The sequence below is a fragment of the Oncorhynchus mykiss genome, chromosome 10 (assembly GCF_013265735.2).
Source record: "Oncorhynchus mykiss isolate Arlee chromosome 10, USDA_OmykA_1.1, whole genome shotgun sequence".
NCBI lineage: Eukaryota > Metazoa > Chordata > Actinopteri > Salmoniformes > Salmonidae > Oncorhynchus > Oncorhynchus mykiss.
In genome coordinates, this window is record NC_048574.1 from 84,987,406 (window position 1) to 85,013,792 (window position 26,387).

The 26,387-nt window shown below is 44.5% G+C and overlaps 1 protein-coding gene across 4 annotated transcripts; it reads right to left on the minus strand.

Moving 5' to 3' along the window:
• Nucleotides 1-1,663: 1,663 nt before the first annotated feature.
• On the minus strand, nt 1,664-25,061 carry LOC118936849 (carboxypeptidase Z-like). 4 transcript variants are annotated; one of them, XM_036934319.1, is made up of 16 exons: nt 24,652-25,061; nt 21,535-21,567; nt 19,640-19,694; nt 19,092-19,275; nt 17,771-17,918; nt 15,320-15,461; nt 14,862-14,935; nt 13,525-13,721; nt 12,385-12,546; nt 11,251-11,409; nt 8,175-8,242; nt 8,030-8,097; nt 7,323-7,462; nt 5,738-5,837; nt 4,554-4,699; nt 1,664-1,980 (listed from the first exon to the last, which is right to left on the minus strand). In XM_036934319.1, exons 1-16 carry the CDS (start codon nt 24,761-24,763, stop codon nt 1,726-1,728), a joined length of 2,043 nt encoding a protein of 680 aa, XP_036790214.1. In that variant the 5' UTR covers nt 24,764-25,061; the 3' UTR covers nt 1,664-1,725. The 4 variants fall into 4 exon arrangements, with proteins under 4 accessions (XP_036790214.1, XP_036790212.1, XP_036790213.1 ...); XM_036934317.1 differs by having other exon boundaries at nt 13,477-13,721; XM_036934318.1 differs by lacking the exon at nt 21,535-21,567 and having other exon boundaries at nt 13,477-13,721.
• Between the last annotated feature and the right edge of the window lie 1,326 nt (nt 25,062-26,387).

Sequence of the window (26,387 nt, forward strand, 5' to 3'; positions counted from 1 at the left end):
TGAAACATAATAGAACACTGAGGAAGACAGAACTAGAATGTCTTAATGAAACATAATAGAACACTGAGGAAGACAGAACTAGAATGTCTTAATGAAACATAATAGAACACTGAGGAAGACAGAATGTCTTAATGAAACATAATAGAACACTGAGGAAGACAGAACTAGAATGTCTTAATGAAACATAATAGAACACAGAGGAAGACAGAATGTCTTAATGAAACATAATAGAACACTGAGAAAGACAGAATGTCTTAATGAAACATAATAGAACACTGAGGAAGACAGAATGTCTTAATGAAACATAATAGAACACTGAGGAAGACAGAACTAGAATGTCTTAATGAAACATAATAGAACACTGAGGAAGACAGAATGTCTTAATGAAACATAATAGAACACTGAGGAAGACAGAACTAGAATGTCTTAATGAAACATAATAGAACACAGAGCAAGACAGAACTAGAATGTTTTAATGAAACATAATAGAACACAGAGGAAGACAGAATGTCTTAATGAAACATAATAGAACACTGAGGAAGACAGAACTAGAATGTCTTAATGAAACATAATAGAACACAGAGCAAGACAGAACTAGAATGTTTTAATGAAACATAATAGAACACAGAGGAAGACAGAATGTCTTAATGAAACATAATAGAACACTGAGGAAGACAGAACTAGAATGTCTTAATGAAACATAATAGAACACTGAGCAAGACAGAACTAGAATGTCTTAATGAAACATAATAGAACACTGAGGAAGACAGAACTAGAATGTCTTAATGAAACATAATAGAACACTGAGGAAGACAGAACTAGAATGTCTTAATGAAACATAATAGAACACAGAGGAAGACAGAACTAGAATGTCTTAATGAAACATAATAGAACACTGAGGAAGACAGAATGTCTTATTGAAACATAATAGAACACAGAGGAAGACAGAATGTCTTATTGAAACATAATAGAACACTGAGGAAGACAGAACTAGAATGTCTTAATGAAACATAATAGAACACAGAGGAAGACAGAACTAGAATGTCTTAATGAAACATAATAGAACACCCATTATGTTAATGGGGGCCCAGAATCATTCCTGTTCAGGACACAACACATGATCAGATTCCTGCCCATAGTGGAGGTAGGTGTTCCCCTGGTGGACAGGGTACCTGGCCAGGAAGACTAAACAGAACATAAGGCCTTCTGGGAACATGGGGGGAACGTTGGTGGTACTCCGGCCAGAGCTAAACGTGATGGGGGACAGAAACCAAAAAAAGATTGAGAACCAATCTTGTAGGAGACATTTCACATAGCACCCATTCCCTTTACAGTGCACTACTTTTGACTATATAGGGAACAGGGTGCACTATATAGGGAATAGGGTGTACTATATAGGGAATATGGTGCCATTTGGGATGCAAACTACAAATAATTTTTATTTTACCTAACTAGGCAAGTCAGTTTAAGAACAAATCCTTATTTTCAATGACGGCCTAGGAACAGTAGGTTGTTCAGGGGCAGAATGACAGATCTGTACCTTATCAGCTAGGGGATTTGAACTTGCAACCTTTCGGCTACTAGTCCAACGCTCTAACCACTAGCCTACCCTGCCGCCCCACAATGCACTTGGGCTTTGGTCAAATGTAGTGCACCAAATATGGGAATAGTGTGAGGGAATAAGGGAATAGTGTGCCGTTTTCAGTCTTTCTCCTGTCCAGTCTTCTAGAAGTTCCGTAGCAGCCAGGTGGGAGCAGAGACTCCTGCCTGAGTAAAGTAGTTCCACCACCACGGCTTCTCCTGTCCCTCTGCTCCCATCCCCGGTTCCCTGGGTTCCCTGGGTTCCCTGGGTTCCCTGGGTTCTCCCGGCTCGGAGCGGCCGTAGCTCTGGAAGTGGTTGTAAGGGTCGAAGCGCTCATAAGTGTCCAGGGAGGAGCTGAGAAACAGGTGGTAGTCTGGTCCTACTGGCTGAACAGGGACCTGGAGGAGAGGAGAGAAATACATATCTTTAATGAGAGGTAGGGGAGGAGGGAGGAGGGGGGAGAGGGGAGGTTACTCAGGCCCAGAAGCCAGGATATGCATATAATTGGTAGTATGGAATAGAAAACACTTTGAAGTTTCTAAAACTGTTAAAATAATACACGAGAGTATAACACAAGTGTTATGGTAGCCGAAAATCCGAAGAAAAACACATCCAGAATTATTTTTTTTGAGATCCCATGCTCTTTCGATGAGTCCTATGTGTCCTATGAGTCCTATGTGATTCCAGCTCCCAAATTGCAATTCCTATGGCTTCCACTAGATGGCAACAGTCTTTGTCCCAAGGTTTCAGGCTTGTAAACATGAATGTTGAAGAAAGAATATGACTTTGAAAAGAGAGAGTCAGCTTTGAAAATCCAGTCTTGGGGCATCACGCCATAAAGAGGACGCTCACCAGCTTATTTTGTTTTCCTATTGAATATACTTCTTTCCGTATGAAATATTATAGTTAATTTACATTTGAGGAATAAACAGAAACGTAGTTTGACTTGTTTGAACAAAGTTAAGGTGTAGTTTTTCGGGTTTCTATCTTGGCCAGTTGAACGAGTGGATTACTGAAATCGATGGCGCTAAACTAAACTGACTTTTTTTGGGATATAAAGAAGGATTTTATCTAACAAAACGACCATTCCTGTTGTAGCTGGGACCATTTGGATTGCAAACAGAGGAAGATTTTCAGAAGTAGGTGATTTATTTAATCGCTGTTTGTGATTGAAAAATATGTTGTGGGGCGCCGTCCTCAAACAATGGCATGGTATGCTTTCACCGTAAAGCCTTTTGCAAATCTGAAAATGCAGTTAGATTAACAAGAATGTCAGCTTTTAACCGATATAAGATACTTGTATGTTCATAAATGTTTAATATTACAATTATTTATTTGAATTTACTTACCCTCCAATTTCACCGGATGTTGTTGACAGGTATCTCGCTCAAGGGACGCCTAGCATTATACCTCCGATATCATGACACTGACATCAACAACTCAGATATCATGACACTGACATCAACACCTCAGATATCATGACACTGACATCAACACCTCAGATATCATGACACTGACATCAACATAATACACCTCAGATATCATGACACTGACATCAACATATTACACCTCAGATATCATGACATTGACATCAACATAATATACCTCAGATATCATGACACTGACATCAACACCTCAGATATCATGACACTGACATCAACACCTCAGATATCATGACACTGACATCAACACCTCAGATATCATGACACTGACATCAACACCTCAGATATCATGACACTGACATCAACACCTCAGATATCATGACACTGACATCAACACCTCAGATATCATGACACTGACATCAACACCTCAGATATCATGACACTGACATCAACACCTCAGATATCATGACACTGACATCAACATATTACACCTCAGATATCATGACCCTTACATCAACACCTCAGATATCATGACACTGACATCAACATATTACACCTCAGATATCATGACCCTGACATCAACACCTCAGATATCATGACCCTGACATCAACACCTCAGATATCATGACACTGACAACAACACCTCAGACATCAACACCTCAGATATCATGACACTGACGTCAACATATTACAACTCAGATATCATGACACTGACATCAACACCTCAGATATCATGACACTGACATCAACACCTCAGATATCATGACACTGACAACAACACCTCAGATATCATGACACTGACAACAACACCTCAGACATCAACACCTCAGATATCATGACCCTGACATCAATATCGTATTTATGAAAACACTGATCCTGGCACAGAAACACCTCAGATATCATGACACTGACAACAACATATTACAACTCAGATATGACACTGACATCAACACCTCAGATATCATGACACTGACATCAACATATTACACCTCAGATATAATGACCCTGACATCAACACCTCAGATATCATGACACTGACATCAACACCTCAGATATCATGACCCTGACATCAACACCTCAGATATCATGACACTGACATCAACACCTCAGATATCATGACCCTGACATCAACACCTCAGATATCATGACACTGACATCAACACCTCAGATATCATGACCCTGACATCAATATCGTATTTATGAAAACACTGATCCTGGCACAGAAACACCTCAGATATCATGACCCTGACATCAATATCATATTTCTGAAAACACTCATCCTGGCACAGAAACACCTCAGACATCATGACCCTGACATCAATATCATATTTCTGAAAACACTGATACTGGCACAGAAACACCTCAGATATCATGACCCTGACATCAATATCATATTTCTGAAAACACTCATCCTGGCACAGAAACACCTCAGACATCATGACCCTGACATCAATATCATATTTCTGAAAACACTGATACTGGCACAGAAACACCTCAGATATCATGACCCTGACATCAATATCATATTTCTGAAAACACTGATCCTGACACGGAAACACCTCAGATCACAGATAAACCTCTCACTTTACCTTTTTGAGCACGAAGTTGACCCGCCCAGCTTTTTCCATGTGAGCAGGCAGGTAAATTCTCTTGCTGACTTTGGAGTAACCTTTAGCTGATGCTGTTATGATGTGTGTTCCTGAGTTCATTAACCTCCAGTAATCACCTTCCTCCGCTAGAGAGAGAGAGAGAGGCAGGAGGAGGGAGGGGACAGGGAAGGAGACAGGGATGGAGGGAGGGGACAGGGAAGGAGACAGGGAGGGAGGGAGGGAGGGAGGGAGGGAGGGAGGGAGGGAGGGAGGGAGGGAGGGAGGGAGGGAGGGAGGGAGGGAGGGAGGGGACAGGGAAGGAGACAGGGAGGGAGGGAGGGAGGGAGGGGACAGGGAAGGAGACAGGGAGGGAGGGAGGGGACAGGGAAGGAGACAGGGATGGAGGGAGGGGACAGGGAGGGGACAGGGAGGGAGGGAGGGGACAGGGAGGGAGGGAGGGGACAGGGAAGGAGGCAGGGAAGGAGGGAGACAGAGAAGGAGGGAGGCAGGGAAGGAGGGAGACAGAGGAGGGAGGCAGGGAAGGAGGGATACAGAGAAGGAGGGAGACAGAGAAGGAGGGAGACAGAGAAGGAGGGAGACAGAGAAGGAGGGAGGCAGGGAAGGAGGGAGACAGAGAAGGAGGGAGGCAGGGAAGGAGGGAGGCAGGGAAGGAGGGAGACAGGGAAGGAGGGAGACAGGGAAGGAGGGAGACAGAGAAGGAGGGAGACAGGGAAGGAGGGAGACAGGGAAGGAGGGAGACAGAGAAGGAGTTAGACATAGAAGGAGGGAGACAGGGAAGGAGGGAGACAGAGAAGGAGGGAGACAGGGAAGGAGGGAGACAGGGAAGGAGGGAGACAGGGAAGGAGGGAGACAGAGAAGGAGGGAGTCAGTGACACGAGAGAACGTTTGTCTTGATGTCACGTCTCTCCAGTGATGACTCAACGTCAAAAAGAATGTTGCGATTCCTTGCGTGTATACTGCCAACATCTCTACATTTCCACCATACAATGTAAACCGCTTGGAGCGTCTGTAAAAGCTCTGTGAATGAAACTAGTTATGATCTATGTCCCAAATGGCTCCTTTGTCCCTCCATAGAGCTCTAACAGAGAGCCCTGCTCAGAAGCAGCCTGTCTGGGCTGCAGACATTATCCAGAACTATGGCTATCAGTTATTACGGTGGTTACCTGTGGTGACATCTTTACGAATTCCCCTGACAGATATGGACGCTCCCTTTATTCCATAGCCCTCTTCATCCTTCACCACTCCCTTAATACCTCTGTGGACCTGGAGAAGAGAAGGAACGACAGGGACTAACATCAAGTCACCTCCCTTAATACCTCTGTGGACCTGGAGAAGAGAAGGAACGACAGGGACTAACATCAAGTCACCTCCCTTAATACCTCTGTGGACCTGGAGAAGAGAAGGAACGACAGAGACTAACATCAAGTCACCTCCCTTAATACCTCTGTGGATCTGGAGAAGAGAAGGAACGACAGGGACTAACACCAGGGAATATCAGGCTTGGGGAATGACATAGGGTTATTTTAACAAAACTCCCTGGATTTACTGCTTATTCCCCCCTGATTCCAGGATTCTCCCAACCAGGATTCCTGGATATACGGCTTATTCCCCCTCATTCCAGGATTCTCCCAACCAGGATTTCTGGAAACCCAGGACATTTTGGAGAAGTTTCCGGAATTTGCAACCCTATCAGTGAATGACAGGGAATGCTAAGGTCAGTGGAGGCTAGTGGGCGGTAGAAATACATAGTAGTACGGCAGCTTAAAACTTTTTCGGGATCGGTGTCCCATCCACGGGACGGTTGAGCTAATGTAGGCTAATGCGATTAACATGAGGTTGAGCTAATGTAGGCTAATGTGATTAACATGAGGTTGAGCTAATGTAGGCTAATGCGATTAACATGAGGTTGAGCTAATGTAGGCTAACGCGATTAGCATGAGGTTGTAAGTAACTAAGAACATTTCCCAGGACATAGACATACCTGATATTGTCAGGAAGCTTAAATTCTTGTTAATCTAACTGCACTGTCCAATTTACAGTAGCTATTAGAGTTTTGAACATGAAAAGTTATTAATAAACAAGTTAGGCACATTTGGGTAGTCTTGATACAACATTTTGAACAGAAATGCAATGGTTCATTGGATCAGTCTAAAACTTTGCACATGCACTGCTGTACTCTAGTGGCCAAAATCTAAATTGCTCCTGGGCTGGAATAATACATTATGGCCTTTCTCTTGCATTTCAAAGATGATGGTACAAAAAAAAAGAACAGTTGTTTTTTTTCTTTGTATTATCTTCTGCCAGATCTATTGTGTTATATTCTACTACATTCATTTCACATTTCCACAATATTCAAAGTGTTTCCTTTCAAATGGTATCAAGAATATGAATATCCTTCCTTCAGGGCCTGAGCTACAGGCAGTTAGATTTAGGTATGTCATTTTAGGCGAACATTTGGGAAAAAAAGGGGGTGGATCCTTAAGAGGTTTTAACATGGCTGTGGAATGAATGGAACGGTATCAGACACATCAAACACATGTTTTCCGTGTGTTCAATATACAGCTCCATGTAATACATTCCAGCCATTACAAAGAGCCAGCTGTCCTCCTATATCTCTGCCCACCAGCCACCACTGATAAGGACATTAAACATGGTCAGAAAATGATGAGACAGCACAAAGGCCTTCTACGGTATAACTACGGCACAAAATGGCTGCCTGGTCGCTGGGCTATAGAGAGGGAAACCCACCGACTCCATGAAACTGAGCAGGGCCTCCTTGTTCCTGAGCCACTCTGGGTAGAGCTCCTCTTCAGAAGGGAACTTGTCACAGCCCAGCTCCACTGTAATCTCCAGACAGTTAGTGTGGAGGTAGTTAAAGTCTGACATGCCTACGGTACCGGAGAAATAGAGAGTTAGGACACACCGTAAATATATACACTAGACACACAAGTACTGAGAATTAACAGACAGAGACAGGAATAAGAGGGGGAGGTTAAGGAGAGGAGGAAGAGAGGAGGAGAGAAAAGAGGAGGAAGAGAGGAGGAGTGGAAAAGAGGAAGAGAGGAGGAGAGAGAAGAGAAAGAGAGGAGGGGGAAGAGGAGGAGGAGAGAGGAGAGAAAGAGAGGAGGAGGAAGAGGAGGAGGAGAGAGAAGAGGAGGAGGTGAGGAGGAAAGGAAGAGAGGAGGGGGAGAGAGAAGAGGAGGAGGAGAGAGAAGAGGAGAGGAGGAAAGGAAGAGAGGAGGAGGAGAGAAAAGAGGAGGAGGAGAGAGAAGAGGAGGAGGAGAGGAGGAAAGGAAGATAGGAGGAGAGAGGAGAGAAGGAGAGGATGAGAGAGAAGAGGAAGAGAGGAAGAGAGGAAGAGAGAGTAAGAATGACACGAGGACGAGAGGAGAGACAGAATGACACGAGGAGGAGAGACAGAATGACACAAGGAGAAGATATAGAAGGTTCCGTACCCCCTGGGAAGCTGTACCACAGAGCTCCGTTGATGATGCCTCCACTCCGGATGAAGGACGCTCCACACCTAGAATATACAATATATGGGTCATGTAACAAGGGGGTAATATAATCATTCATAATTATAGCCAGGAATATAATCACCTCTCTGTGTTGTTGTCGGCCATGCTGGCGTGAGAGTCTGCGTACGTCCGGGCCAGCTGCTTAAATGCCTGCAGAGAGGAACACATTCACACTCTACAACATGGCATTTTCTGGCCTGGGAACAGAAGAGGTTTTCACCACTGACATGAACTAGGTGTAGAACAGGGTACCTGTTGGTCAGATTTAGGACAGGGTACTCGTTGGTCAGGTTTAGAACAGGTACCTGTTGGTCAGGTGTATTACAGGACAGGGTACCTGTTCATCAGGTGTATTACAGGACAGGGTACCTGTTGGTCAGGTGTATTACAGGACAGGGTACCTGTTCATCAGGTGTATTACAGGACAGGGTACCTGTTGGTCAGGTGTATTACAGGACAGGGTACCTGTTGGTCAGGTGTAGGACAGGACAGGGTACCTGTTGGTCAGATGTATTACAGGACAGGGTACCTGTTCATCAGGTGAAGGACAGGACAGGGTACCTGTTCACCAGGTGTATTACAGGACAGGGTACCTGTTGGTCAGATGTATTACAGGACAGGGTACCTGTGCATCAGGTGTATTACAGGACAGGGTACCTGTTGGTCAGGTGTAGGACAGGACAGGGTACCTGTTGGTCAGGTGTATTACAGGACAGGGTACCTGTTCATCAGGTGTATTACAGGACAGGGTACCTGTTGGTCAGGTGTAGGACAGGACAGGGTACCTGTTGGTCAGGTGTAGGACAGGACAGGGTACCTGTTGGTCAGGTGTATTACAGGACAGGGTACCTGTTCATCAGGTGTATTACAGGACAGGGTACCTGTTGGTCAGGTGTATTACAGGACAGGGTACCTGTTGGTCAGGTGTAGGACAGGACAGGGTACCTGTTGGTCAGATGTATTACAGGATAGGGTACCTGTTCATCAGGTGTATTACAGGACAGGGTACCTGTTGGTCAGGTGTATTACAGGACAGTGTACCTGTTGGTCAGGTGTATTACAGGACAGGGTACCTGTTGGTCAGGTGTATTACAGGACAGGGTACCTGTTCATCAGGTGTATTACAGGACAGGGTACCTGTTGGTCAGATGTATTACAGGAGAGGGTACCTGTTGGTCAGGTGAATTAAAGGACAGGGTACCTGTTGGTCAGGTGTATTACAGGACAGGGTACCTGTTGGTCAGGTGTATTACAGGACAGGGTACCTGTTCATCAGGTGTATTACAGGACAGGGTACCTGTTGGTCAGGTGTATTACAGGACAGGGTACCTGTTGGTCAGGTGTATTACAGGACAGGGTACCTGTTGGTCAGGTGTATTATAGGACAGGGTACCTGTTCATCAGGTGTATTACAGGACAGGGTACCTGTTGGTCAGATGTATTACAGGAGAGGGTACCTGTCGGTCAGGTGTATTAAAGGACAGGGTACCTGTTGGTCAGGTGTATTACAGGAGAGGGTACCTGTTGGTCAGGTGTATTACAGGACAGGGTACCTGTTGGTCAGGTGTATTACAGGAGAGGGTACCTGTTGGTCAGGTGTATTACAGGACAGGGTACCTGTTGGTCAGGTGTATTACAGGAGAGGGTACCTGTTGGTCAGGTGTATTACAGGACAGGGTACCTGTTCATCAGGTGTATTACAGGACAGGGTACCTGTTGGTCAGGTGTAGGAGATGGTAACTGTTGGTCAGGTGTATTACAGGACAGGGTACCTGTTCATCAGGTGTATTACAGGACAGGGTACCTGTTGGTCAGGTGTATTACAGGACAGGGTACCTGTTCATCAGGTGTATTACAGGACAGGGTACCTGTTGGTCAGGTGTATTACAGGACAGGGTACCTGTTGGTCAGGTGTATTACAGGACAGGGTACCTGTTCATCAGGTGTATTACAGGACAGGTACCTGTTCATCAGGTGTATTACAGGACAGGGTACCTGTTCACCAGGTGTATTACAGGACAGGGTACCTGTTGGTCAGGTGTATTACAGGACAGGGTACCTGTTCATCAGGTGTATTACAGGACAGGGTACCTGTTGGTCAGGTGTATTACAGGACAGGGTACCTGTTGGTCAGGTGTATTACAGGACAGGGTACCTGTTGGTCAGGTGTATTACAGGACAGGGTACCTGTTCATCAGGTGTATTACAGGACAGGGTACCTGTTGGTCAGGTGTAGGAGATGGTAACTGTTGGTCAGGTGTATTACAGGACAGGGTACCTGTTGGTCAGGTGTAGGAGATGGTAACTGTTGGTCAGGTGTATTACAGGACAGGGTACCTGTTCATCAGGTGTATTACAGGACAGGTACCTGTTCATCAGGTGTATTACAGGACAGGGTACCTGTTCATCAGGTGTATTACAGGACAGGGTACCTATTCATCGGGTGTATTACAGGACAGGGTACCTGTTGGTGAAGTGTATTACCGGACAGGGTACCTGTTCATCAGGTGTATTACAGGACAGGGTACCTGTTGGTCAGGTGTATTACAGGACAGGGTACCTGTTCATCAGGTGTATTACAGGACAGGGTACCTGTTGGTCAGGTGTATTACAGGACAGGGTACCTGTTCATCAGGTGTATTACAGGACAGGGTACCTGCTCATCAGGTGTAGGACAGGACAGGGTACCTGTTGGTCAGGTGTATTACAGGACAGGGTACCTGTTGGTCAGGTGTATTACAGGACAGGGTACCTGTTCATCAGGTGTATTACAGGACAGGGTACCTGTTGGTCAGATGTATTACAGGAGAGGGTACCTGTTCATCAGGTGTATTACAGGACAGGGTACCTGCTCATCAGGTGTAGGACAGGACAGGGTACCTGTTGGTCAGGTGCATTACAGGACAGGGTACCTGTTGGTCAGGTGTAGGACAGGACAGGGTACCTGCTGGTCAGGTGTATTACAGGAGAGGGTACCTGTTGGTCAGGTGCATTACAGGACAGGGTACCTGTTGGTCAGGTGTATTACAGGACAGGGTACCTGTTGGTCAAGTGTAGGACAGGACAGGGTACCTGTTGGTCAGGTGTAGGACAGGGTACCTGTTGGTCAGGTGTAGGACAGGGTACCTGTTGGTCAGGTGTATTACAGGACAGGGTACCTGTTCATCAGGTGTAGGGGAGAACATCCTCTCTTCATGGAGGTGTCTAGAGAAGTCAAAGGGATAAGAGATCACCAGCTCTCCACCATGGAGGCTCGCAGACTGGACAAACGGCACAGACCTGATCCACTTCATCACTGCATAAGTCTCTGAAGCTACCTGAGAGAGGAGAGGAGAGGAGAGGAGAGGAGAGGAGAGGAGAGGAGAGGAGAGGAGAGGAGAGGAGAGGAGAGGAGAGGAGAGGAGAGGAGGATAATTACACATTTCCCTTACAAAACTGGTTTTGTCTAAAACTCTGGACACCCCTAGAACATATCTTACCAAAACAGTAGGAATGTCCTGTACCTTACCAAAACAGTAGGAATGTCCTGTACAGTAGGAATGTCCTGTACCTTACCAAAACAGTAGGAATGTCCTGTACAGTAGAAATGTCCTGTACCTTACCAAAACAGTAGGAATCTCCTGTACCTTACCAAAACAGTAGGAATGTCCTGTACCTTACCAAAACAGTAAGAATGTTCTGTACCTTACCAAAACAGTAGGAATGTCCTGTACCTTACCAAAACAGTAGGAATGTCCTGTACCTTACCAAAACAGTAGGAATGTCCTGTACCTTACCAAAACAGTAGGAATGTCCTGTACCTTACCAAAACAGTAGGAATGTCCTGTACCTTACCAAAACAGTAGGAATGTCCTGTACCTTACCAAAACAGTAGGAATGTCCTGTACCTTACCAAAACAGTAGGAATGTCCTGTACCTTACCAAAACAGTAAGAATGTCCTGTACCTTACCAAAACAGTAGGAATGTCCTGTACCTTACCAAAACAGTAGGAATGTCCTGTACCTTACCAAAACAGTAGGAATGTCCTGTACCTTACCAAAACAGTAGGAATGTCCTGTACCTTACCAAAACAGTAGGAATGTCCTATACCTTACCAAAACAGTAGGAATGTCCTATACATTCCCACATCAACAGAAAGCTAAGTTCCCATACCATCGGAGAGGTACCTACACCTGAGGGACTTGCTATAGAGAAGCTAGTTACATCACTCATGTGTACACACCTCTCCGATGGCCTCACTGGCGCCATCCCACTACCGACACCAGTGTAGTGAGATGTTGATATTACATACCTTACCAAACCAGTAAGAGTCTGGGATGGGGATGTGGTCTGTGCGGAACCGTTTGATCCTGCGATTCCGGTAGAGGATAGACGTAAGGTCAGGAAAGTTTCGGTTCAAGTCTAGGTTCTGAGCGTTGGTGCGACCCACCGTCCAACCGTTGAGCTCGTGACCCTACACAAACACACACAGAGGGTAAAGGTCGTGACCCTAGACATGGTTCAACACCCCACGACCCTGCAGGAGCGTTACGGGGAGGAGTGAAGAGTGAAGCATCATGGGTAATGGAAAACATGGGAAGTCATGTCGGTTAGAAGAATGTGATTGGATAGGATGAATATAAGAGGTCAGGAGTGTTTTGTTGACCATGTGACCCAGAAGAGGGCCCAGAGATTTTCCCAGTCAAGTCACACGATCGTTCCCTACACAGGAAGTAACGTAGGGACAGACTATGTAATCCGTCCGGAGAGAACAAGCTGTCCAGTAAACATTTATGTTTTAAATTAAAACCTTTATTTTTTAGAGGCAAGTCAGTGAAGAACAAATTCTCATTTAAAATGACGGCGTACACCGTGCGAACCCGGACGACGCTGGGCCAATTGTGCGCCGCCCTATGGCATTCCCCATCACAGCCGGCCGGGTTGTGATACAGCCTGGATATGGAACCAGGGTGTCTGTAGTGACAGGACATGGCTGTTTGTGTGAAGAAGATAATATATATGTGTTACATTTTATATTTTAAGGGGAAAAAGCGTTGTGAGATTTCTAGCAGTGTTACTTCTTCGACCTTAAACACAGCTACGAAAAAAAAAAATGGCACTGCGTTTCCATGACAACAGTCTAACCGACGGCTCTTTGTCGATTGGTTGAGGACACTGTCGCTCTGTCTCTCTGGTAGTGGGAGGGGCTGAACAAAATAGGAGAGCTCAGGTCGATGATAGGCAGTTGCGAAAAGGGGCACGGCTTAGAAAGAGAGTGCCCCAACACATGCCTGTCACAGACTCTATATAATGGAGAAGATAGGAGGCGTGGCCTCTTTCTATCTCTAACGCGGCGGTTGGTTGGTCCCGGCTTCGACGTTTTTTAAATTTATTTGTGATTTACTTCCTGGTTGTGGTGTGGTTGTTGTTCCGGGTCGTTGCTATCCTCTACCTCGGCGGCCGCCAGCTCGTAACCGTCGGGGTTCATGGACGCCAGGATGTGGATGCGCGTGGTGTTTACGAGCGTCTGGATACGCTGGTTGCCAAGGAGATACTCGGAACACAGGTACTGGGCCAGGTAGAGCAGCAACTGGCGACCCAGGACCTCGTTGCCATGCATGTTGCCAACCAGCTTGATCTCCGGTTCCACTGAGATGGGGGAGATGGGGGAGGGAGAGGGAGAGATGGGGGAGGAAGGGAGGGGGTGAGAGAGACAGGAAAGGAATTGTTCAAGACAAAACCTGTGTCAAAGTTCATTTTAGAAGATGTTAAGACACAGGAGGTCCTCAACTAGCCCTGTACCAATAGGTTTTAAGACACAGGAGGTCCTCAACTAGCCCTGTACCAATAGGCTTTAGGACACAGGAGATACTCAACTAACCCTGTACCAATAGGCTTTAAGACACAGGAGGTCCTCAACTAGCCCTGTACCAATAGGCTTTAAGACACAGGAGGTCCTCAACTAGCCCTGTACCAATAGGCATTAAGACACAGGAGATACTCAACTAGCCCTGTACCAATAGGCTGTAAGACACAGCATCCACTCAACTAGCCCTGTACCAATAGGCATTAAGACACAGGAGGTCCTCAACTAGCCCTGTATCAATAGGCTTTAAGACACAGGAGGTCCTCAACTAGCCCTGTACCAATAGGCTTTAAGACACAGGAGATACTCAACTAGCCCTGTACCAATAGGCTTTAAGACACAGGAGGTCCTCAACTAGCCCTGTACCAATAGGCTTTAAGACACAGGAGATACTCAACTAGCCCTGTACCAATAGGCTTTAAGACACAGGAGATACTCAACTAGCCCTGTACCAATAGGCTTTAAGACACAGGAGGTCCTCAACTAGCCCTGTACCAATAGGCTTTAAGACACAGGAGATACTCAACTAGCCCTGTACCAATAGGCATTAAGACACAGGAGATACTCAACTAGCCCTGTACCAATAGGCTGTAAGACACAGCATCCACTCAACTAGCCCTGTACCAATAGGCTTTAAGACACAGGAGATACTCAACTAGCCCTGTACCAATAGGCTTTAAGACACAGGAGGTCCTCGTCTAGCCATGTACCAATAGGCTTTAAGACACATGAGGTCCTCAACAAGCCCTGTACCAATAGGATTTAATAAACAGGAGGTCCTAAACGAGCCTTGTACCAATAGGCTTTAATAAACAGGAGGTCCTCAACTAGCCCTGTACCAATGGGCTCCCTAGCTCACTTGCCCCATTGCGGTGCAGATCAAACCCCAGAAATCACTCCACCTTAAATCGTCACACACTCACACAGTTCATGCCCTCCGGGGTTGTCTGTGAACTCTATGGCCAGGAGGTCTTTCCCCTCTGTGCTGCGTCCGATACTGTAGATATATAGATACACAGATCAGTACTGTAGATATATAGATACACAGATCCGTACTGTAGATATATAGATACACAGATCCGTACTGTAGATATATAGATACACAGATCAGTACTGTAGATATATAGATACACAGATCCGTACTGTAGATATATAGATACACAGATCAGTACTGTAGATATATAGATACACAGATCAGTACTGTAGATATATAGATACACAGATCGGTACTGTAGATATATAGATACACAGATCGGTACTGTAGATATATAGATACACAGATCAGTACTGTAGATATATAGATACACAGATCAGTAGTTTATTCATCCCCTTGAAGTTGTATTTCCTGTCAAAGCAAACAGCAGCAGACAACAGCCAGTACCTGTAGGTGCGGGAGATGTGAGAGCACTTGGCAGCCGTCCTCTTCAGAACGCTGTACATTTGGGCGTTGGAGTGGTACGTGAACTGAATGATGGTGGAGGGTTCGTCTGGAGACAGGTTGGAGAAAGCCACTTCCTGTCTGGCTGAGAGGGAGAGGGTGAAAGGAGGAGGGGAGGGGGGTCGAGTGATATGGAGGAAGGGGGTGGGAGATTAGCTGAATTGATCATAGTTGGTTTTCTGAAACACCCCTTTGGGATCGGTGTCCAATCCACGGGATGGTTGAGCTAATGTAGGCTAATTTGATTAGCATGAGGTTGTAAGTAACAAGAACATTTCCCAGGACATAGACATATCGGATATGGGCAGAAAGCTTAAATTCTTGTTAATCTAACTGCACTGTCCAATTTACATTAGCTAATACAGTGAAAGAATACCGTGCTATTGTTTGAGGGGTGTGCACAATTTTGAACATGAAAAGGTATGAATAAACAAATTAGGCACATTTGGGCAGTCTTGATACAACATTTTGAACAGAAATGCAATGTTCATTGGATCAGTCTAAACTTTGCACAGACACCGCTGCCATCTAGTGGCCAAAATCTAAATTGCAGCTGGGCTGGAAGAAATACATTATGGCCTTTCATTTTAGGTGAACATTTTAAAAAAAGGGGCGGACACACATTACGATTGTCATGTTAAATTACTTGGTAAGCTCTTTCAAATACATTTGTAATGTATTTAGGAACTAAAAATGTACTATGTCCTAACTAGCTTTTCAGGTACTTGTGAATGCTAAGACAAGGTAGAATGTATGTTTAACGTGTTAAAATTCTATTTGTGTAACAGTACATTAAAAACTTTTATTTTGTAAGACAGGGTAAAATGCATGTTAAAATTCTATTTGTGTAACAGTACATTAAAAACTTTTATTTTGTAAGACAGGGTAGAATGCATGTTAAAATTCTATTTGTGTAACAGTACATTAAAAACTTTTATTTTGTAAGACAGGGTAGAATGCATGTTAAAATTCTATTTGTGTAACAGTACATTAAAAACTTTTATTTTGTAAGACAGGGTAGAATGCATGTTAAAATTCTATTTGTGTAACAGTACATTAAAAACTTTTATTTTGTAAGACAGGGTAGAATGCATGTTAAAATTCTATTTGTGTAACAGTACATTAAAAACTCTTATTTTGTAAGACAGGGTAGAATGCATGTTAAAATTCTATTTGTGTAACAGTACATTAAAAACTTTTATTTTGTAAGACAGGGTAGAATGCATGTTAAAATTCTATTTGTGTAACAGTACATTAAAAAACTCTTATTTTGTAAGACAGGGTAGAATGCATGTTCAACATGCTAAACACTTCTTTGGGCTAGGGGGCAGTATTCGGAAGTTTGGATGAATGAGGTACCCAAAGTAAACTGCCTGTTACACAGGCCCAGATGCAAGGATATGCATATAATTGGTGGTATTGGATAGAAAACACTCTAAAGTTTCAGAAACTGTTAAAGGCGAAAACCCGAGGAGAATCCATCTGGAATTTATTTTGGGGGGATGATGACATCATTTAAAATGGCTGTCTATGGGAAAATCAATGGAATACCTCCCAGATTGCAGTTCCTAGGGCTTCCACTAGATGTCAACAGTTTTTAGAAAGAGATTCAGGCATGTTTTTTGATAAATTAGCTAGAATTTGTAGTTTTTCTAAGTGGCTTCCATTTTGGCTGTAGTGTTGTGGAGTGCGTCGGTGATGGCGCACACTTCGTTATTTATCTCGGGTAATGAACATACTATTCTCCGTCTTAAATTGTATCATTTATTTACATATTAGGGTACCTGAGGATTTATTAGAAACGTTGTTTGACTTGTTTGGACGAAGTTTCGGGTTCATTTGTATGCATTTTGAATGAGGGTAACTGGTGGATTACTGAGTCAAGCGCGCCAACTAAACTGACATTTTTGGGGGATATTAGAAAGGACTTTATCGAACAAAAGGACCATTTGTTATGTAGCTGGGACCCGTGTGATTGCAAACAGAGGAAGATCTTCAAAGGTAAGTGATTTATTTTATCGCTATTTCTGACTTTGCTTGTTTGGAAAATGTTTTAATGCTTTTGTACGCGGGCCGGCTGTCCTCAGATAATAATCGCATAGTATGCTTTCGCCGTAACACCTTTTTGAAAACTGACAAAGCGGCTGGATGAACAAGAAGTTAAGCTTTTAAACGATGTAAGACAATTGTATTTTCATGAATGTTTAATATTACAAATTTGTATTTTGAATTTCGCTCTCTGCAATTTCACCGGATGTTGGACAGGTGGGACACTAACGTCCCACCTAGCTCAAAAGTATTAAAAATTCAATTTGTACAGTACAGTAAAAACTCTTTCTTTTTTTTTCATATTCAACAAGTTATTTTTAACATGTACAATTCCGGGAGGGCTACCTCTTAACGGGGCCAACGGGTCGTGACAGCCTTCCTGTTCGCCGGCGAAGAATCGGTCACAGTCTAGGAAGTAAGGCCACGCCATGTCGATGCCCTCGAACGCGTGGCCACACCCCTTCCTCACCGCCTCACATGCACTGCGGCATGACTTTAGAAGAAGAAGAAGAAGGAGAAGAAGGGGGAATATGAGGAGAAGAAGAATACTGTATTAATCCATATGAGATGGACACCCATCCTGGATCCAACCCCTCCAGCACATACTCCTTGACTGTTGTGGGGCTGGAACTAAATGTGCTAACTGGAACACACCTTGACTGTTGTGGGGCTGGAACTAAATGTGCTAACTGGAACACACCTTGACTGTTGTGGGGCTGGAACTAAATGTGCTAACTGGAACACACCTTGACTGTTGTGGGGCTGGAACTAAATGTGCTAGCTGGGACACACCTTGACTGTTGTGGGGCTGGAACTAAATGTGCTAACTGGAACACACCTTGACTGTTGTGGGGCTGGAACTAAATGTGCTAGCTGGGACACACCTTGACTGTTGTGGAGCTGGAACTAAATGTGCTAGCTGGGACACACCTTGACTGTTGTGGGGCTGGAACTAAATGTGATAGCTGGAACACACCTTGACTGTTGTGGGGCTGGAACTAAATGTGCTAACTGGAACACACCTTGACTGTTGTGGGGCTGGAACTAAATGTGCTAACTGGGACACACCTTGACTGTTGTGGGGCTAGAACTAAATGTGCTAGCTGGGACACACCTTGACTGTTGTGGGGCTGGAACTAAATGTGCTAACTGGAACACACCTTGACTGTTGTGGGGCTGGAACTAAATGTGCTAAATGGGACACACCTTGACTGTTGTGGGGCTGGAACTAAATGTGCTAACTGGAACACACCTTGACTGTTGTGGGGCTGGAACTAAATGTGCTAACTGGAACACACCTTGACTGTTGTGGGGCTGGAACTAAATGTGCTAACTGGAACACACCTTGACTGTTGTGGGGCTGGAACTAAATGTGCTAACTGGGACACACCTTGACTGTTGTGGGGCTAGAACTAAATGTGCTAGCTGGGACACACCTTGACTGTTGTGGGGCTGGAACTAAATGTGCTAACTGGGACACACCTTGACTGTTGTGTGGCTGGGACTAAATGTGCTAGCTGGGACACACCTTGACTGTTGTGGGGCTAGAACTAAATGTGCTAGCTGGGACACGCCTTGACGGGGGCGGGGCTAGAACTAAATGTGCTAGCTGGGACACGCCTTGACGGGGGCAGGGCTGGAACTAAATGTGCTAGCTGGGACACACCTTGACAGGTGCGGGGCTGGGTAGGTCTTGGCAGCGCGGGGCGAGTACGGAGCACCCCAGCAGACGGATGTCGGGGGAACACTCCCCGTTGAGGAGACCGTGGATCACAGAGAGGAGGAGGTACTCAGCTCCAGACTCCACCTCGTGACGAGACTGCTGACCTAGGATGTTAGGGAAGATGGTCCTGGGGAGAGAGGAGATGAGCAATTGATCAATTGGTTGATTGGTCGATCTGAATATCAGTCTGTTGAACAGTCAGTCAGTAGGTAAATCAATCAATCATTTAGTCAGTCAGTCTGTCAATCTGTGAATCGGTCTGTCGATCAGTCAGTGAATCAATCAGTCAAGTAGATGAGAACATATTGGTAATGTTTTTTCTCAAACAAATTGATTCTCTTCCATTTCCATGTGGGAAATATTTTCACCCTAGGGTAAGGGAGGGAACCCCCTATGGGTCCTGGTCAAAAGTACTGCACTATATAGGGAATAGTGTGGCATTTGGGATGCATCCTCGGCTTATAGTAAGGGAGGGTAACCTGAAGACTCACCTGGAGTAGTCCAGGTCATTGCAGTAACCCAGGTTAATCTCTGAACACACTGCGGCTGTGGAGTGAGGAGGGAAGAGGGTTAGGGGTAAGAGGAGTAACCCAGGTTAATCTCTGAACACACTGCGGCTGTGGAGGGAGGAGGGTTAAGAGGAGGACACAACATTTAGGAACGTTCAGATAGAAATATGTTATGTAGAACAAACATGCCTCTCTGACATGTCGAACTAGGAGTCATGTCGGCTGTAGTCATGGCATTTCTATCTGCATTGTTGGACAACGTTGGACAACTGAACCTGGTCACACTTTATTGTCTACTTTGTTGATGTTACTATGATATAGGACTTACTCAAGACTTAAGGGACTTTACCCAGCTAGCAGCACATTTGGTATACTTGGAAGTTGTGGGAAAGTACGTTTTTGGTTTCTTGTTCGTTCTGGGAACGAAGACATAGGTTTCCTGACATTTAAAATGGAACATTTTGCCTGTTCTTGGAACGTAGATTTTTAGGTTGCAGGGAGGTTCTGAGAACGTTGCAGGGAGGTTCTGAGAACGTTGCAGGGAGGTTCTGAGAACGTTGCAGGGAGGTTCTGAGAACGTTGCAGGGAGGTTCTGAGAACGTATTGACACAAATCCACATGTGGTATGTACACTATAAACACTGTCAGCTACAGTGTGGTATGTACACTATAAACACTGTCAGATACAGTGTGGTATGTACACTATAAACACTAAGATACAGTGTGGTATGTACACTATAAACACTGTCAGATAGAGTGTGGTATGTACACTATAAACACTGTCAGATCCAGTGTGGTATGTACACTATAAACACTGTCAGCTACAGTGTGGTATGTACACTATAAACACTGTCAGATACAGTGTGGTATGTACACTATAAACACTAAGATACAGTGTGGTATGTACACTATAAACACTGTCAGATCCAGTGTGGTATGTACACTATAAACACTGTCAGATACAGTGTGGTATGTACACTATAAACACTGTCAGATCCAGTGTGGTATGTACACTATAAACACTAAGATACAGTGTGGTATGTACACTATAAACACTGTCAGATCCAGTGTGGTATGTACACTATAAACACTGTCAGATCCAGTGTGGTATGTACACTATAAAAACTGTCAGATACAGTGTGGTATGTACACTATAAACACTGTCAGATCCAGTGTGGTATGTACACTATAAACACTGTCAGATCCAGTGTGGTATGTACACTATAAAAACTGTCAGATACAGTGTGGTATGTACACTATAAACACTGTCAGATACAGTGTGGTATGTACACTCTAAACACTGTCAGATCCAGTGTGGTATGTACACTATAAACACTGTCAGATACAGTGTGGTATGTACACTATAAACACTGTCAGATACAGTGTGGTATGTACACTATAAACACTGTCAGATACAGTGTGGTATGTACACTATAAACACTATCAGATACAGTGTGGTATGTACACTATAAACACTAAGATACAGTGTGGTATGTACACTATAAACACTGTCAGCTACAGTGTGGTATGTACACTATAAACACTGTCAGATCCAGTGTGGGATGTACACTATAAACACTATCAGATCCAGTGTGGGATGTACACTATAAACACTATCAGATCCAGTGTGGGATGTACACTATAAACACTATCAGATACAGTGTGGTATGTACACTATAAACACTGTCAGCTACAGTGTGGTATGTACACTATAAACACTGTCAGATCCAGTGTGGGATGTACACTATAAACACTATCAGATCTAGTGCACTGCTATACGGTTGACATGGACTATCATACATAAGATATATTTTACAATCCATCTTTACATGTAATTTATTTTCTTATAAGAATAAAATAAGTTCAGTTCAACTTACGTTTTTCTACATCTGGACGGTTGTTGCATCTTCCTGCAAAACACAAAAAACATCACAATAGAAGTACGTGTAGCCTACTGCAGTGGTTCTCTAACCTCTCCTGGAGAATCCCCCAGACTCTATGTAGCTTACTGCAGTGGTTCTCTAACCTCTCCTGGAGAACCCCCCAGACTCTATGTAACCTACTGCGGTGGTTCTCTAACCTCTCCTGGAGAACCCCCAGACTCTATGTAGCCTACTGCAGTGGTTCTCTAACCTCTCCTGGTGAACCCCCAGACTCTATCTAACCTACTGCAGTGGTTCTCTAACCTCTCCTGGAGAACCCCCAGACTCTATGTAACCTACTGCGGTGGTTCTCTAACCTCTCCTGGAGAACCCCCAGACTCTATGTAGCCTACTGCAGTGGTTCTCTAACCTCTCCTGGTGAACCCCCAGACTCTATCTAACCTACTGCAGTGGTTCTCTAACCTCTCCTGGAGAACCCCCAGACTCTATGTAACCTACTGCAGTGGTTCTCTAACCTCTCCTGGTGAACCCCCAGACTCTATGTAGCCTACTGCAGTGGTTCTCTAACCTCTCCTGGTGAACCCCCAGACTCTATGTAACCTACTGCAGTGGTTCTCTAACCTCTCCTGGAGAATCCCCCAGACTCTATGTAACCTACTGCAGTGGTTCTATAACCTCTCCTGGAGAATCGCCCAGACTCTATGTAACCTACTGCAGTGGTTCTATAACCTCTCCTGGAGAATCCCCCAGACTCTATGTAACCTACTGCAGTGGTTCTCTAACCTCTCCTGGAGAACCCTCAGACTTTATGTAAGCTACTGCAGTGGTTCTCTAACCTCTCCTGGAGAACCCTCAGACTTTATGTAACCTACTGCAGTGGTTCTCTAACCTCTCCTGGAGAACCCCAGACTCTATGTAACCTACTGCAGTGGTTCTCTAACCTCTCCTGGAGAACCCCCAGACTATCTAACCTACTGCAGTGGTTCTCTAACCTCTCCTGGAGAAACCCCAGACTCTATGTAACCTACTGCAGTGGTTCTCTAACCTCTCCTGGAGAACCCCCAGACTCTCACCATCCTCCTCCCTCTCCTGGGGGGCAAAATGCATTTGTGTCCTCTACCCGTGAGGTTTTCAACTGTTCCATATATATATGTATATATTTTAAAATAATTGCCCTGGCAGTGCTCAGTGGTACATTCAATCGTTTGTGGATCTTCTTGATCTTCTCAGTATATGTACACCTGTTGTGAAAGGCCCCAGAGTCTGCAAAACCACTAAGCAAGGGGCACCACCAAGCAAGCGGCAACATGAAGACCAAGGAGCTCTCCAAACAGGTCAGGGACAAAGTTGTGGAGAAGTACAGATCAGGGTTGAGTTATAAAAAAAATATCAGAAACTTTGAACATCCCACGGAGCACCATTAAATCTATTATTATTATTTTTATTTAAATGGCACCATAACAAACCTGCCAAGAGAACCTGCCCAAAACTCATGGACCAAGAAAGCAGGGCATTAATCAGAGAGGCAACAAAGAGACCAAAGATAATCCTGAAGGATCTGCAAAGCTCCACATCAGAGATTGTAGTATCTGTCCATTGGGACCACTTTAAGCTGTACACTCCACAGAGCTGGGCTTTATGGAAGAGTGGCCAGAAAAAAAAGCCATTGCTTAAAGAAAAAAATAAGCAAACATGTTTGGTGTTCCACAAAAGGCATGTGGGAGACTCCCCAAACACATGGAAGAAGGTACTCTGGTCAGATGAGACTAAAATTTAGCTATCCAAGAAAACACTACGCCTGGCGCAAACCCAGCACCTCTCATCACCCCGAGAATACCATCCCCACAGTGAAGCATGGTGGTGGCAGCAGCATCATGCTGTGGGGATGTGTGTCATCTGCAGGGACTGGGAAACTGGTCAGAATTGAATGAATGATGGATGGCGCTAAATCCAAGGAAATTCTTGACTGTTTCAATCTTCCAGAGATATGAGACTGGGACGGAGGTTCACCTTCCAGCAGGACAGTGACCCTAAGCACACTACTAAATCAACTCTCTAGTGGTTTAAGGGGAAACATTTAAATGTCTTGGAATGGCCTAGTCAAAGCCCAGATCTCAATCCAATTGAGAATCTGTGATATGTGTTAAAGATTGCTGTGCACCAGCGAAACCCATCCAACTTGAAGGAGCTGGAGCAGTTTTGCCTTGAAGAACGGGCAAACATCCCAGTGGCTAGATGTGCCAAGCTTATAGAGACATACCCCAAGAGACTTGCAGCTGTAATTGCTGCAAAATGTGGCTCTACAAAGTACTGACTTTGGGAGGGTGAATAGTTATGCACGCTAAATTTCTGTTTTTTGTCTTATTTCTTGTTTGTTTCCCAATAAGAAAAAAGATGTTGCATCTTCAAAGCGGTAGGTATGTTGTGTAAATCAAATTATATATTACCCCCCCCCCCCCCCCTAAAAACTATTTTAATTCCAGGTTGTGAAGGCAACAAAATAGGAGAAATGCCAAGGGTGTGAATACTTTCGCAAGCCACTGTAGAACGTCAGACACCAGCACAGACGAAGAATCAACATCTGTGATGACATTTACTTTGACATTTTTTCTACAATTATATTGCACTTATAAACGGATACTGTGGTTTGGACTTAACATTTTTAGTAACCTGACTTGAAATACTAGTTACCTGACTTGAAATACTAGTAACCTGACTTGAAATACTATTAACATGACTTGAAATACTATTAACCTGACTTGAAATACTAGTAACCTGACTTGAAATATTAGTAACCTGACTTGAAAAACTCATACTGAGTTTGAGTAAATGTTATATTTTTAAAGGGACAGTGCACCTTAACGTTTCTATACAGAAACCCAGCCTAAAAACCCCAAGCAGCCATGCAGATGTAGAAGCACGGAGTAGAGTGATGGATGGACCGCTAGGCTGTAGCAAAAAAAAAAACGCTTTTATAAAATCACATGGGGGGGGGGGGGGGGGGGGAAGACAAGACAATCGTGTCAGAAACGACCTCGTAACTTACTTCAATAGCTCCGTGATGCGTAACCAGCCATGAGGATGATGAATGAATACAATGTGGTACTTTACCCGAATTGTCGTCTCCAGGCTGGCAGAACCGTTGAGGGGCACACCAGCATATCGACAGGACACAGAAGAGGGTAAAAACGGTTAAGGACGTCTTATATTCCGTTGTGTCCATAGTGATGTGGCAGGCTTGGTACGGCGCTATAAACTCTGTAATTACACTACACTACCTCCCACAGATCCAATTCCTCGGTCTCTCTCTCCTACCTCCCACAGATTAAATTCTTCAGTCTCTCTCTCCTACCTTCCACAGATGAAAAAGTTCTCTCTAGTCTACCTTCCACAGATGAAAATGTTTTTTTCTCTCTCTGTCTCTCTCTCTCTCCTACCTCACAGTTGAAAACGTTTTCTTCTTTCTCTCTCTCCCCCCTCTCTCTCTCTCTCCACCTCTCTGTCTCTCTCTCTCTCCTACCCCACAGTTGAAAAACGTTTTCTCCTCTCCCTGTCTGTCTCCCTGAACCCCCACAGCCAGGAAAATCAGGAGAATACTCTTCCAGTAGATCATATTACAGAAGACATCCAGGGTGTGTGTGTGTGTGTGTGTGTGTGTGTGTGTGTGTGTGTGTGTGTGTGTGTGTGTGTGTGTGTGTGTGTGTGTGTTGGCGGGAAGACAAAAGAGGAACATGTCCTACCGTGTGTGTTGAACGGGTGGATTTAATGTAAAGACCTCTTGGTTTATAGTTTGTGGCGTCAGAGAGAAGAGTCTCTTATTACTGGAAGCTGTCTGAGGAATTTCAGGTCTGTGTTTGTGTGTGTGTGTGCATGGTGTGTACGTGTGTGTCTCAAGAGTCTTGGCAGTGTATTTAGTCCCAGAGAGGTTGTCCAGGAGACAGCGGAGCTAAAAATGGAAAGCCACAATGACAGTCTGTCTCTGCATCCCCCAATGACACTACCAACCAGGTTAAATAAAATATGAAATAAAAACAAACTTTTAGCCTCTTCATTTTCATGTTACTTACAACCTCATGCTAATCGCATTAGCCTACGTTAGCTCAACCTCATGCTAATCGCATGTGCACTACTTTAGACCACAGTGCCCATAGGGAATAGGGTGCACTACTTTAGAACACAGAGCCCATAGGGAATAGGGCGCACTACTTTAGACCACAGGGCCCGTAGGGAATAGGGTGCACTACTTTTGACCAGGGCCCATAGGGAATAGGGTGCACTACTTTTGACCAGGGCCCATAGGGAATAGGGTGCACTACTTTTGACCAGGGCCCATAGAGAATAGGGTGCACTACTTTTGACCAGGGCCCATAGAGAATAGGGTGCACTACTTTTGACCACAGGGCCCATAGAGAATAGGGTGCACTACTTTAGACCACAGGGCCCATAGAGAATAGGGTTTAGTGTTCCATTTGGGATGCAGATTTAGTCGTAACAAAATAACATTTAATTATCTGACATTTTTACAGTTAATAAATAACTTACTGAAACAATTTTAGAATCAAGCATTTAAAGTTCACTTTGACTTCAAACACACAAACTCACTGTCAATACAACTCAATGTAAAACTAGTGTCCATTCTCATCTCTGAAGACCCTCTATAAAACAGGCTACTGAAAACATCTCTGAAGACCCTCTATAAAACAGGCTACTGAAAACATCTCTGAAGACCCTCTATAAAACAGGCTACTGAAAACATCTCTGAAGACCCTCTATATAACAGGCTACTGAAAACATCTCTGAAGACCCTCTATAAAACAGGCTACTGAAAACATCTCTGAAGACCCTCT

Excerpts from the sequence above, each read along its gene's own strand:
- LOC118936849 (XM_036934317.1), bottom strand. The coding sequence starts at position 24,763 with ATGGACACAACGGAATATAAGACGTCCTTAACCGTTTTTACCCTCTTC. Across the intron at positions 12,547-13,476 it reads AACCACACCACAACCAGGAA|GGTCACGAGCTCAACGGTTG; the intron begins GTAAATCACAAA and ends GTGTTTGTGTAG. Across the intron at positions 8,243-11,250 it reads CCCCTACACCTGATGAACAG|GCATTTAAGCAGCTGGCCCG; the intron begins GTACCCTGTCCT and ends TCCTCTCTGCAG.